The 14,434-nt window shown below is 40.5% G+C and overlaps 1 protein-coding gene across 2 annotated transcripts in view; it reads right to left on the reverse strand.

Moving 5' to 3' along the window:
• The window catches only part of LOC105480118 (presenilin associated rhomboid like), a 53,858-nt gene that overhangs the window by 28,574 nt on the left and 10,850 nt on the right, over window positions 1–14,434 (reverse strand). Inside the window, exons 2-4 of one of the 2 annotated variants that reach the window (XM_011738587.3) lie at window positions 7,964–8,159; window positions 6,714–6,854; window positions 2,884–2,932 (exon numbers count right to left, since the gene is read on the reverse strand). In XM_011738587.3, the coding sequence (XP_011736889.2) occupies window positions 2,884–2,932; window positions 6,714–6,854; window positions 7,964–8,159 (386 nt within the window). The remainder of the gene's footprint in view (window positions 1–2,883; window positions 2,933–6,713; window positions 6,855–7,963; window positions 8,160–14,434) is intronic. The other variant, XM_071091360.1, reaches the window with a different exon arrangement.

The raw sequence follows: 14,434 nt of genomic DNA on the forward strand, positions 1-14,434 counted from the left end.
CACATTCAAGAGCTCAACAGATTCAATAGCAAGGAATACTTACATGAAGTGTTTGGTGTAGTAGTGAGAAATCTTTAACCAACTAGAGCTTTCATGCTGCCGTTGTCTGGGTATGAAAACTACAAAGCAGAGAGGCACACTGGTCTCACAAAGCTTTAAAAACTCTCTAGGTCAAACTTGTCAAGTTCTTTCAAAATATAAAATGAAACAACAACAACAAAAAATCCACATTCAGAAAACATCTCCAATCCAAAGAAAGAAAGTGGGACGGAGTAGACCTGTCACTCCATAAATCTATCATTGATTAAAACCAGGAGCTGAGCCAACTTCACTTTGCAGTCTACAAGAAGCAATCAGGAGTGCTCAGCAAGGAAAGCTGGACTAATTGGCACCCCAGGAAGGAGACAAGACATAATAAATAAACAGTTTATTCTTGAGAATCTCATATGTAGGTAATTGATTAAGCACCATTTACAGACATTGTAAAACTAGAATCACTATTACTAGAATAGTTATTTCCTACAAGGAAAGTCTGAGGTGACACAAAACAGTTCAAAGGGCATTTCCTGAGGTTAAAGTCACTTGGATAATCTAACAATAAAGATTTAAGACCTGAAGCATGACCATTCACATTTATCTTGTTCAAAGCAGCTTACATTCAAGTTGCAAGACAGATCACAAGCATCTCTCTCTACTGCTATGCTCTTCATGCCAAATGGCTGATTTGATTTCAAAAAAGAAAAAGACTGGGGGGAAAGAATTCTGATTTTTAATTACCTCCAGCTTCTTTGAAGAAAGTATTCACCAGCATGAGAAAAGGTTTTAAACTCTTACGCTAGGCTTCTTCACATGTTAAATGGCATAAAATCACAACCATCTTCAAAGAATGTGAGGTATCAACTAATAGTGAAATGCTTCGAAACTAGTGAAGGCAAAACCTTGCCACCCTAAAGAAATCTTAATTTCGTTCCTTTTTTTTTTTTTTTTTTTGAGACAGAGTCTTGCTCTGTCATTCAGGCTGGAGTGCAGCGGCGCAATATCAGCTCACTGCAACCTCTGCCTTCCGGGTTCAAGCGATTCTCCTGCCTCAGCCTCCCTAGTAGCTGGGATTAACAGGCGTGCACCACCACGACCAGTAATTTTTTGTGTTTTTAATAGAGATGGGGTTTCTCCATGTTGGCTAGGCTGACCTAACCTCAGGTGATCTGCCCACCTTGGCCTCCCAAAGTGCTGGGATTACAGGCATAAGCCACTGCACCCAGTTTCGTTACTTTCATAAAAGAAGCAAGGAAACAAAGTACATTAATCTAGTGGAAACAGATGTGCTACTAAAGAACTATCTTTCAAGTAATCAATTTAAGATGTCATTGACCTATCAATTCTACGGTCTTAGTTACGGCAACACTGAAAAATCTCAACCCCTTGGTTAAGATTCATTCAACATTCATTCACTCAACAGATTTTAACTGAGTGCCCTTACTGTGTACATGATATATGCTAGGTGCTGTCACAAAATTAAAGATGTCATTGTTGTCCTCCAGATGCTTACACTGCTCTCAAGGATGTTACACATACAATTATATAAGGCACACTGTATTATCAAAGATAAAAACTGCAATGAGTTCAGGAAAAAAAGAAAGCACTTCCTAAAGGAAGCAATGTCTGAACCATAAGCCTGAAAGCTGGATCGGGTTCCAATAAAGTCAGAAAAATTAAGACCTCCAGAGAGAATAAACAGTTTGAATGAAGAAAGATAAACATCCTTTCTCCACTTATGTTAAGTACAGAAAATTAAGAGTACCAAATAAGTCTAATCAAATTTGAGCAAAAGTAGTATTTTGCAATTCTCTAGAAATAATTGTTTCCTATCTACACTATCGTTAAAAAACTTAAAAAAAAAAATTTTTTTTTTTGAGTCTCCTCTGTCACCCAGGTTGGAGTGTAACAGTGCGATCACAGCTCACTGCAACCTCTGCCTCCCAGGTTCAAGCAATTCTCCTGCTTTAGCCTCCCAAGTAGCTGGGACCACAGGCATGCACCACCAAACCCAGCTAATTTTTTGTATTTTTGGTACAGATGGGGTTTCGTCATGTTGCCCAAGCTGGCCTTGAACTCCTGAGCTCAAGGGATCCACCCACCTTGGCCTCTTGGCCTCCCAAAGTTCTGGGATTACAGGTGTGAGCCACTGTTCCTGGCAAAAATCTATTTTCAAGTTTCTCAAACAACTAAGTCCATAAAATATTGCAGAGGTATTAACTTGAAAAGCCAGATCTGTCTTTCCAGAACAATTTACAAAGAAAAAAAGTTATCATGGTGACATGCATGTCATGCTTACATTTAAACAGGGTTTTACAAATAGCATGGGGGAGAAGAGCGAAAACTGGTTTTAGAATGAGACAGACTTGGGTTTTGAAACTCAGCTCTACTGCTTACTAGCGGTTTGACTTTCAAAAGTTCCTTCTCTGAAAGCCGGTGTCCTTATCTGTAAAAAGGGAGACAACTACTCTGTAAGCAACTCCGCGTAGGGACAGAATGTGTATTACAGCATTCTTAATATAGAAGGTACTTAATGTTTCCATTAGTTTCTTTAATAAGGGAAGTAATAATTAATAATAAGCTATTCCACAAGCTGGAATTCTACAACAAAACTGATCATTCCATCAGTATCATACTAGATCAAAATTAGAAAGTAACTGACCCAGAGTATCATGTAAACCTTTATACCTCACCACTTTATATATTATTACATTAGCCTATAGGTACAGAGACTGTCTTCTAAACCACTGGTGAGCATGGTACAAAAGCCATTGCCTGTGACATACTGTACCTTTTGGTTTGATTTCTCTTCCCTTGAATGGTTAAAACGTGTAAGCTAACACAAACCTGTCACAGTCCGCTGGCCATCACTTAGGTTATTCCACCACTTGTTAATCTAAAACAGACGGAAAATTGCGTATCACCATATGGGAGAAACTTCAGGCTACAAAAATGAAAAACCAGAAGAAAATGCCTTACACATAAAAGAGGAATTCCTCTTCTGTAAAAATCACTAGTGGCGACAGACATAATAAATACGTGGTAGAATGGAAAAGGCATGTGTTTTATAGTCAGGGAGCCCACATTCTCCACAAAGAACCACTGGATAGCTCTGGAACCTCAGACAATTATTTCTAAACTTCAGTTTCCTGACACATGAAATGGGACAATAATAGGTACCTAGCAGTGTCGTCACAAGGAATAACAATAATGTAAAGCCCCTAGCACACTTGCAGATACAGACAGGTACCAAGGAAGTGATTATTCATACCAAAGTCCTATGTTTTAAAATTCTGAGAATATTGTCTGCTAAACCGTACGTTTTTAAAGATGCAGTAATGGTACTGGAGTTTAATAAATAGAGGAGGATCCTAATTTTTCAGGGATATATGTTGAAAGTTTTATGGATGAAATATGCCTAGAATTTGCTTTACAATAATACAAGGGTGGAAAGGGAAGGGGAAAAAAAGGGAAATAGATGAAAAAAAAATTGGCCCTGTGTTGGGGAACACTGAAAGTGGATGATGATTCATCATACTATTCTCTCTACATTTGTATCTGCTTGAAATTTTCCATGATTAAAGTTTTAAAATAAAAATATATTCTAACTCTGAAATTAAACCAGAATCTGTTATTTTAAAAAAATCCAAGGTGAAAGAAACTACAGATTAGTATGTATAATTCCATTTCTTTTCTTTTTAAGAGACAGGGTCCCCCTATGTTGCCAACGCTGGTCTTGAACTCCTGGGCTGAAGCAATCCTCCCATCTCGGCCTCCCAAACTGCTGGGATTACAAAGCTGCCGCACCCAGCCAATTCCATTTCTATAATTATAATTACACTGTGTATGAGCTCCCAGATCTTACTTCATATATAGAGGCATGAAAGGGGTTCCCAGGACTTTCATGTTTCCATGTTAAATTTATTTATTGTTTAACTTCTTTAATGGGCATAGGTTTTATACATTAAACCTATCATTTAATTCTATTATAAACAAATCAATCTTTAAATGAAGATTATGTATACTGTTTGCATCATTTTTCACCATTCTCAAGAACCATTTGGGTGCATTTGGATATCAAAACTTCATGTGCAGACATGTGCTGAAAACCTATAGCTTTGTAAGAGATCCAGGATAATGGAATAGGTCAGTTTTACTATCTTCTCAAATACAAAGTTATTGTCATTTTCACCTGCAAATATTATCCACCGTTCTGGCATGAAGCCTAACACAGAAAGGGCTCATGCTTCTTGAATGTGCCCATGGAAAAACAAGGAGGAATGAATCCCTTTCCCTACTTAGAGAAAACTCAAAACATCATTAGTAAAAAGAAAATGCAAGGCTTCCTTCTCAGGCCCTTGCTGGCCGGGATCACATTGTTCCGAGGAAGGGGAAAAGTAAAGGAGATATCAACCCACTCGCCTGATTGGAAGGGCAATGAGTCATAAAAAACAAAAGTGCTTGAAAACCAAATGGGCCTGAAAACACATATTAACTAAAATCGCAGTGTTCAATATGTATTGACGAGTAAAAGAAATAAAATATTTATATGTTTTATCTGAAAGCAAACATTTTTAAGAAATCAGTTAAGAAGAAAGAGAGCCATCAACTTGCATATAAAGTAAATAAAAAGCTCTAAAAGCTCCATATTTTTTTTTTTTCGCATTTCATCTCGAACAGACACTTAATAGCAGGTATTTACCACAGGTGTGTAAATATCATGTCACTGAGAAACGTTTAAAACTTCTCTTGGGGCCAGGCACAGTGGCTGACGCTTGTGAAATTAAAGCACTTTGGGAGGCCAAGGTGGGAGGATCACTTGAGGCCAGGAGTTTGAGATCAGCCTGGGTAACAAAGTGAGACTCTTGTCTCCACAAAAAATGAAATAACTGGCCCAGCGTGGTGGCACATGCCTGTAGTCCCAGCTACTCAGGAGACAGACGGAAGGACTGCTCAGGCCCAGGAGTTTGAGGCTTCAGTGAGCTATGATCCCATTACTGCACTAAAGCCTAGGTGACAGAGTGAGACCCTGTCTCTTAGAAAAAAAAAAAAAAAAATCACTTGCTAGCTCTATCCCTAAGGCATATATATTTTGAAAAATTCCCTGCAGTTCAAACACATACTCTAAAGTCGGGGTCCCCAACGCCCCGGCTGCTGACCACTAGTGGTCCGTAGCCTGTTAGAAACTGGGCCACATAGCAGGAGGTGAGCAGTGGGAGAGCATTACCACCAGAGCTCTGCCTCCTGTCAGATCAGTGGCTGCATTAGAGTCTCACAGGAACGCAAACCCCACTGTGAGCTGCACATGTGAGGGATCTAGGTTGCACGCTCCTTATGACAATCTAATGCCTAATGATCTGAGGTGGAACAGTTTCATCCGATAACCATCTGCCCCTCTGCAACCCTGATCTGTGGAAAAATTTTCTTGCACGAAACCAGTCCCTGGTGCCAAAAAGTTTGGGGACTGCTGCTCTAAAGCAATCCATCAAGGTGATCCAAGTAAAACAGTGGCCTTTAAACTTTAGCAGAGCTGAGATCCACTGAGATCCTTAAACTTTAGTAGAGCTGAGACATCCTCCACACAGAAACATTAACAACTACTAACATTAATTTCTTTCTTTTTTTTTTTTTGGAGATGAAGTCTTGCTCTGTCGCCCAAGCTGGAGTGCAGTGGCACAATCTCATCTCACTGCAACCTCTGCCTCTTGGGTTCAGGCAATGCTCCTGCCTCAGCTTCCTGAGTAACTGGGGCCACAGGTGTGTACCACCACGTCTGGCTAATTTTTGTATTTTAGTAGAGATGAGATTTCACTATGTTGGCCAGGCTGGTCTCGAGCTCCTGACTGCCTTGGCCTCCCAAAGTGCTGGGATTATAGACTTGAGCCACTGTGTCCGGCCAATATTAACTTTTTACAATTTTTTATTTATCTTTTTTGAGACGGAGTCTCATTCTGTCGCCCAGGCTGGAGTGCAGTGATGTGATCTCGGCTCATTGCAAGCTCTGCCTCCTGGGTCCAAGCAATTCTCCTGCCTCAGCCTCCTGAGTAGCTGGGACTACAGGCGCCCGCTGCCATGCCTGGCTAATTTTTTGTATTTTTAGTGGAGACAGGGTTTCACCATGTTACCCAGGATCTTCTCGATCTCCTGACCTTGTGATCTGCCCGCTTCGGCCTCCCAAAGTGCTGGGATTACAGGCGTGAGCCACCGCGCCCGGCCAACATTAACATTTTTAACAACTATCTGTGGCGATTTTTGATGCATGTGGGTAGAGGAACAGAATTCTGGAACACTGTTAAGTACAACACCAGACATATAAAACAGTAATAAATACTTACTGTGAAGAATTAGGTGCACTGATTTGACATCTATAAATCTGATGTTGCCATTAACTAAAAGCAGTTCATAAATAACCAGGCTTCAAAACGTGGGATTATTACCAGTAGAGTAACTATAGCAAACTATAACCTATAGTGTATTTCAAAATATATAGTGGAGAACAATTCAAATATACCTAGCATAAAGATAAATGTTTAAGGTGACAGATACTCAATTACACAGATTTAATTATTACACATTATGTGAATGCACCATGTACACTGGAAACATGTACATCTATTAAGTTTCAGTTTTTTAAAACTGTGATTAACTAGAAGAAAGAAAGCAGTGTTTATCTTTACCTCCTTTCTGAAGTCTCCTTCTTTTTGTGGTCTTATGCTATCCAACCAATCAGCTTTAATACCATCAAAATAACTCTGGACCCTGGATTTCAGTGATTCATATTGCCAAATAGCAGCTGATCCAAATGCACAGCCTGTAAACTATATAAAATTAGATATGTTACAAAATAGATTTAAGAGGGAAATAGATCTATACATATTTCCAAGGACAATACTTCATTGCCATTGCTTTTTACAAACCAACAGAAGGGAATACCTGGCACAGGGAAATCTAGTAAGTGAAAAGGGCTTTTTTTTTTCTTTTTTTTTTTTTGAGATGGAGTTTCACTCGTCTCCAAGGCTACACTTCAATGGTGCAACCTGGGCTCATCGCAACCTCTGCCTCCCAGGTTCAAGTGATTCTCCTGCCTCAGCCTCTCGAGTAGCTGGGATTACAGGTACCTGCCCCTAGGCCTGGCTAATTTTTTTATTTTTAGTAGAGATGGGGTTTCACCATGTTGGCCAGAGAGGTCTCAAACTCCTGACCTCAGGTGATCCACCCACCTCAGCCTCTCGAAGTGCTGGGATTACAGGCATGAGCCACCGTGCCCAGCCAAAAAAGACATTTTAATGTTTCTCATTTTATTAACTTCACAATACCCTGGGGCCTGTTTCCAGCTATAAATCCTCAAATAAAACTGAAAATACCAACTTAGCACTGCTTGAAATGCTGTACCAAATAAGGCCCATAAATTTATTCTCTAGGGCTTATATAAGTGAGCCAGAATTTAATAATAAAAGCAATTATTAAATTCAGACTCTAGGCCGGGCGCAGTGGCCCACTCTGTAATCCCAGCACTTTGGGAGGCTGAGGCAGGTGGATCACGAGGTCAGGAGATCGAGACCATCCTGGCTAACATGGTGAAACCCCGTCTCTACTAAAAATACAAAAAATTAGCTGAGCGTGGTGGCGGGTGCCTGGAGTACCAGCTACTCAGGAAGCTGAGGCAGGAGAATGGTGTGAACCCGGGAGGCAGAGCTTGCAGTGAGCCGATATCGCGCCATGGCACTCCAGCCTGGGTGACAGAGCGAGACTCCGTCTCAAAAAAAAAAAAAAAAAAAATTCAGACTCTATAATCAGACTTCATGAGCCCAGCTCCTTCTCAGGCCCCCTCCACCTGTCCTTACTTTAAGGGAGCCCAAATGGGACAAAGTACTTTAACACTGCATTTGTAGCAAGTGAGGTAACTCCTAGCAAAGTGAGCTCTTACCCCAACAGTAAAAAACAAAGGTTTTATGAGACTCCTTATAGGATAGGGAGACGGATAAAAGACTGTTTCTTCCACAGGAGGAATCAAAGCACTTCTCCTGTATGCTTCACCACTTGTCCCTGTGTCTGATCTTCGAGGTTCAACCTTCCTGGGTGCTTTTCTGAATCCGCATTTTTGCTGAATAAAGAAGTTAAACCTATGGGGCAAAAATAACAGATGAGAAACACAGTGGCATCTTGCAAACATCGACTTCTATGAACCTCCACTTGGCCTGCATCATCACCATCTCAGTTTCTCACTCTACAGTCCAAAAACAGCCAAGACTCCTATTCTCAGACAGAAATCAAAGTCACAAAATTCAACCTTTCTGGAAAAGGTGACACACAAACTACAGCAACTTCAGAGATACTACTTTGGGCTATTACTTTATATCAATCAGCAAAATAATTTGTATCCATCCTCCACACAGAAAGAATCTGAAGAACTGGTAAAAATCTAGAGAACTCTAAATTGTCCGTTTCTTTTTCTTTTCCTTTTTTTTTGAGACAGGGTCTCCCCCACTCTGTCACTCAGGCTAGAGTACAATTACTCCCTCCCTCTGTTGCCCAGTGGTACGATCATGGTTCACTGCAGCCTCCACGTCTCAGGTTCAACCGATCCTCCTGCCTCAGCCTCCCAAGTAGCTGGTACTATAAGTGTGGGCTACCACACTGTTAATTTTTGTACATTTTGTAGAGTCAGGGTTCTGCCATGTTGCCCAGGCTAGTCTCAAACTCCTGGGCTCATGCAATCCTTCTGCTGTGGCCTCCCAAGGTGCCAGGACTACAGGCATGAGCCATGGCGCCCCACCAGTTGTCAGTTTCAATCAGAATGACTTCTGGTTTTTTTGTTTAAAGTTTGGTCAATTTCTGGAACAAATATTTAAACGTATTGTCCTTGAAGCCATTCCAAATTCAAATAATTATTTTATTTCATAAGTATTGACCATTATAAATTAATACACTCCTCCCACCTCTCGCCTTCTTTATTTCACTGTTTTGGGGACATCCACCAAATTATTTGTGAGTTGTTACCCCAGCAGTAAAAAAAATTTGTTGTTTGAGTCTTTACAGCTTGACCTCCTCAAAACATCTGACACTACTGATGATGCCTCCTAATCCTAGCTTCTAAACAGCATTTCCTACTCTTCGAATTCATCTTTAACTCCCGGTATCTTCCCCTTTTCCTCTACCCTAGTTCCTCTACCCCATTCAAACTCAACACATATAAATTCTTCGAACAGTCTTCTTTTTCTTTTGTAAAACTGTAACTCTCGCAGGTCACAAAGCAAAGATCCCTTTCTGTTTGTACCCTGAACATATTATCCCTTCTTCTTCTTATTTTGAGACAGAGTCTTATTCTGTCACCCAGGCTGGAGTAAAGTGACATAGTCTTGGCTCACTGCAACCTCTGCCTCCAGATGCAAGTGGATTCTCCTGCCTCAGCCTCCCTAGTAGCTGGGATTATAGGCACACACCACACACCTGGCTAATTTTTGTATTTTTAGTAGAGATGGGGTTTCACCACGTTGGTCAGGCTGGTCTCGAACTCCTGACCTCAGGTGATCTACCCGCATTGGCCTCCCGAAGTGCTGGGATTACAGGCATGAGCCACCAGGTGCCTGGCTATCCCTTATTATTATAAGGGATAATAATGCATATTATTATGTAAAGGAGTAAGGGATATTATAATATCCCTTCTAGAAGGGATAGTATGTTGAAGGATATTATATATAAAATACAACGAATAATATTCAGTGAGGAGTATCATAACATATTATCTCTTCTGCTAGCCTCAAAGCTCCTCAAAAGCAGAGTTCAGGCAGGTCTTTTGTCTTTGTATCCCAGCCCCTAACACAAGCTATTTGGTTGAATTTTTGTGGCCTCAATGACTTCTAAGCAGGTAAATGATTCACATTTATTTTAGTCCTAACCTCAACTTTCTACTCTGGTATTTCCAACTCTATATTGAATAATGCTACTTGGATATGCTCCCCATTACTTTAAAACCAACATACTCAAAATAGAACTAACTCATTCTCCTGTATAAACCCTTCCATTTTCTGACATACTCTTTCAGTAGGACCAGAGTTCTCTCAGTTACTGAGGTTAAAAATCTACGCTGGGGGCCAGGCGCAGTGGCTCACGCCTGTAATCCCAGTACTTTGGGAGGTCGAGGCAGGTGGATAAGGAGGTCAGGAGTTTGAGACCAGCCTGGCTAATATGGTGAAACCTCATCTCTACTAAAAACACAAAAGTTAGCCGGGTGTAGTGGCACACACCTGTAGTCCTAGCTACTTGGGAGGCTGGGGCAGAAGAATTGTGTGAACCTGGGAGGCAGAGGTTGCAGTAGCCGAGATTGTACCATTGCTCTCCAGCCTGGGTGACAAAGCGAGACTTCATCTCAAAAAAAAAAAAAAAAAAATCTAGGCTGGGCACGGCGACTCACACCTGTAATCCCAGCATTCTGGGAGGCCAAGGCAGGCAAATCACTTAAGGTCAGGAGTTCAAGACCAGCCTGGCAAACACTGGGAAACCCCATCTCTACTAAGAATACAAAAATTAGCTGGGCATGATGGTGTGCACCTGTAATCTCAACTACTCAAGAGGCTGAGGCACAAGAAGTGCTTGAATCTGGGAGGTGGAGGTTACAGGGAGACAAGATCACATTACTGTACTCCAGCCTGGGTGACAGAGTAAGACCCTGTCTCAAAAAAAAAAAAAAAAAAAATATATATATATATATATATGCACACACACATGTCATTTTGGAGTTATCTTTCCTTTATTCATATTCAATTAAAAGCCAACTCTACCAAAAATACTTTTAAAATTCCTGGTCTAGTCCCTTATCTCCTGCCTGGATCATGGCAACAGTTTCCTTTACTTCAAACACTTGAACCTGTTGCATGTTCTTCTAACCTCACATTGCTTTTCCTCAACATTCAATAGTTTCTCAAATGAACTTTTAGAAGGCCAAAAATCTCTTCCTAATTCTAATGCAACTCCTTAGTTCATCCCTTCTGGCCTGGAATACGCCACAATTTCCTAGCAGATCTCCTTGTTTCCAGTACTGCCCCACTTCAAGCGCATCCTTCACACTGTATTAAGAACAAATGTAACGTTCCCTGCAATAACTTTTCATCACCCCATCAAACTCAGCACACATCCCTTAAATCTGACCCCTTCCTCTCTCTTGCCACTTTCTCCCTCCACCACCTCAAATTCTCTCTATACCTGTTATACTGACTTTCTTGCAGTTCCTGTGATCTGCTTTGCTCTCTTACCTATGATAATGCTACTCATATATTTTGGTATACATTTCCCTTTAACTTTTTTGGGCCCTTCAGATTTCAGTTAATATATCTCTTCCTCCAGGAAGTCTTCCCTAGCTGCCCCGGGCTGGGTACATCTCTCCTCTGCACTTCTAGAGTTCCAAAGCAGTTTTTAAATACTTATCTCCATTACTGCCCATGCCTCCATTAGATTATAGTTTTATATTCATTATATCTCTACCACCAAGTCTAGTCCCTAACAAAATAATTGTTAGAATAAAAAAGGGATCCAAAAATGACTTAGTTTTATTCTGAATAACTCAAAGTAAGATGGTACCATATTCAAAGTAAGGTGGTACTACACTCAAAGGTGGTACTACACTCAAAGTAAGGTGGTACTACACTCAAAGGTGGTACTATACTCAAAGTAAGGTAGTACTATTCAATAAGATAAGGAAAATTGGAAACCCCAAAATAGGCAACTGGGAGATAAGAGATGAACAATTCCATCTGGGGTACTGCTTAAAATGCTTGCAGTCATGGCAGCTTTATTCTTCTAGCTAAAAACTGAAACTTAAATTTCCATTAACAGGAGAAATTCTGTGGTATATTCATATAATGGAGTACTACACTTGGCCAAAAAAAAAAGGGGGGGGGTGGGGAGAACTAATAATACATCATGGATAACTCCAAAAACACTTTTGGCAAAAGAAGTCAAACACAAAAGAGTGCATAATATGTGATTCTGTGATTTCCATTGCTAAGAAGTTGACAGACACAGTGACCTGTAATGACAAATATCAGATGAGCGATTGCTGGAATGAGTGGGGCTTGACAGGAAAGGAGCAAGAGGAAACTTTCTGGGATGATGGCAATCTATCTTGATTTAGGTGATAGTCACACAGGTGTATACATTTATCAGAATGCACTGGCTGTGCATTTAATACTTATACATTTTACTATATGTAAATTACATCTCAATAAAGTATTTTAAAGATGCTCATAAGACATCCAGGTGGAGGTATCTTAATAAGCATTTTGGAAACAAATGTAACTGCTGCTACTACTATTACTTGCCTAGAATGCCTTTTTTTTAATTTTTTTTTTTTTTTGAGACGGAGTTTCGCTCTTGTTGCCCAGGCTGGTGTGTAATGGTGCGATCTCGGCTCACTGCAACCTCCACTTCCCAGGTACAAGCGATTCTCCTGTCTCAGCCTCCCAAGTAGCTCGGATTACAGGCATGCACCACCACACCTGGCTAATTTTTTTGTATTTAGTAGAGACGAGGTTTCACTATGTTGGCCAGGCTGGTCTCGAACTACTGACCTCAGGTAATCCACCCATCTCCGCCTCCCAAAGTGCTGGGATTACAGGTGTGTGCCACCATGTCCTGCCTAAGAATGCCCTTTCTTTTCAACACAGAGTCCACTCCTCAATTCAACTCAGAAATCACATAGTGAGGTAAGTGTTGATAAAGCAATTTGACTTGAGATTTTAAATTCAATAAGTGATATTCCTTTCAAAGAAACCTATTACAGAAAAAGCAGAAAAGGTTTGAATAAGTTCATCTATCTTGGAAAGTTATGAACTTATTCAACCAATGGTACTGTTGCTCTAAATAGCTCTTAACTCCCTTCAGAGCCTGTTACTAGTCATGAATATCCTTTAGCAAACTCTGTTGAATAGCTAATCCCAAATCTATTTCCAACCCTTTCCCTTTGCCTGCTTTTTCTGTAATAGGAAATATCTTCACTTTTCCAGCCTCCCCTATAGCTAGTGGTAACCATATCACACAGAATTATGGCCAAATGAAACATAAGAATTTTTCAGGAGCCTCTTGCAAAGGTTTTGCTCACCTGATAAAAATGGACACGTCACTGATGTCAAACACACCCCCTTCTTCCTGCCTTAAATAAGGACATAATGCCTAGAGATGGAGCAGTCATCTCAAATGCCAAGAGAAAGGCCAAGAGATTCAGACACTAACCATTGACATTTTTGAGCCACTGAGCAAAGACACTACCCACTTACCTCCCATCATCCTATATTTGGTAAATAACTCTCCCTCTTATTTAAACCACCACCAGTTTATTTACTTCCAAATGTATTCCTGGTATAATTTTAAAGTGGCAGATGTTAACCTTCTGCAACCAGATTTGATTTTTTATTAAAGATCCCAAAGTAACTTGGAGATAGGTCTTGTAAGTAAAGTTGCAATTAATTAATCAAAACAAGTAATGTCATTTTGGGGCAAAACAAAGGTATATCATAAAGTAATAGGAATATATTTACCATAAACAGGACAAGTTAACAGCCAGGCATGGTAGCTCACACCTGTAATCCCTGTAATCCCAGCACTTTGGGAGGCTGAGGCGGGAGGATCACCTGAGATCAGGAGTTTGAGACCAGCCTGGCCAACATGGTGAAACTCCACCTCTACTAAAAATATAAAACTTAGCTGGGTGTGGTGGTGCACGCCTGTAATCCAAGCTGAGGCAGGAGAATCTCTAGAACCTGGGAGGCGGAGGTTGCAGTGAGCCGAGATCGCGCCACTGCACTCCAGTTTGACAGAGCTCCTGGGCAACACAGCAAGACTCTGCCTCAAAAAATAAATAAATTCATTAATTAACTAAAGATGGCAAGTTGTAACCCAGTAATGTTGGTTCCTAGCATTGGTCATGTACTGGACCAAGAAATACAGAGAATAAGAATCCTCTGTATTTCCAACAGCTGAATACTACACAAATAAATCTAATAAAAAATTATTTCTGTCACCAATTCACTTAAAATTTTGAAGCACAAGTTTTAAAAGGAACATAAACACACTAGGTTGGGAATCTGGACTTGAAGCAAAGTCAGATCTTTTTGCCTAAAATATTTACCTCGAGGATCTCACCAGAAATGTGTGTCAAGCTGAGGACACTAAGAGTACATTACACAAGCTGGCCCCAGGGTTAAGTTATCAGATGCAGTATACACATACTGAATACATCACACACAGGCATATCTCGATTTACTGTATTTCACAGATATCTCAAGTGTGTTACAAAAATTGAAGGTCTGTGGCAACCATACATATCGCTTGTCTTTTGGCACCATTTTTCCAACACCATGTGCTCACTTGGGGGCTCTGTGTCACATTTTGGTAATTCTCCCAA

The sequence above is a fragment of the Macaca nemestrina genome, chromosome 2 (genome assembly GCF_043159975.1).
Source record: "Macaca nemestrina isolate mMacNem1 chromosome 2, mMacNem.hap1, whole genome shotgun sequence".
Lineage (NCBI taxonomy): Eukaryota > Metazoa > Chordata > Mammalia > Primates > Cercopithecidae > Macaca > Macaca nemestrina.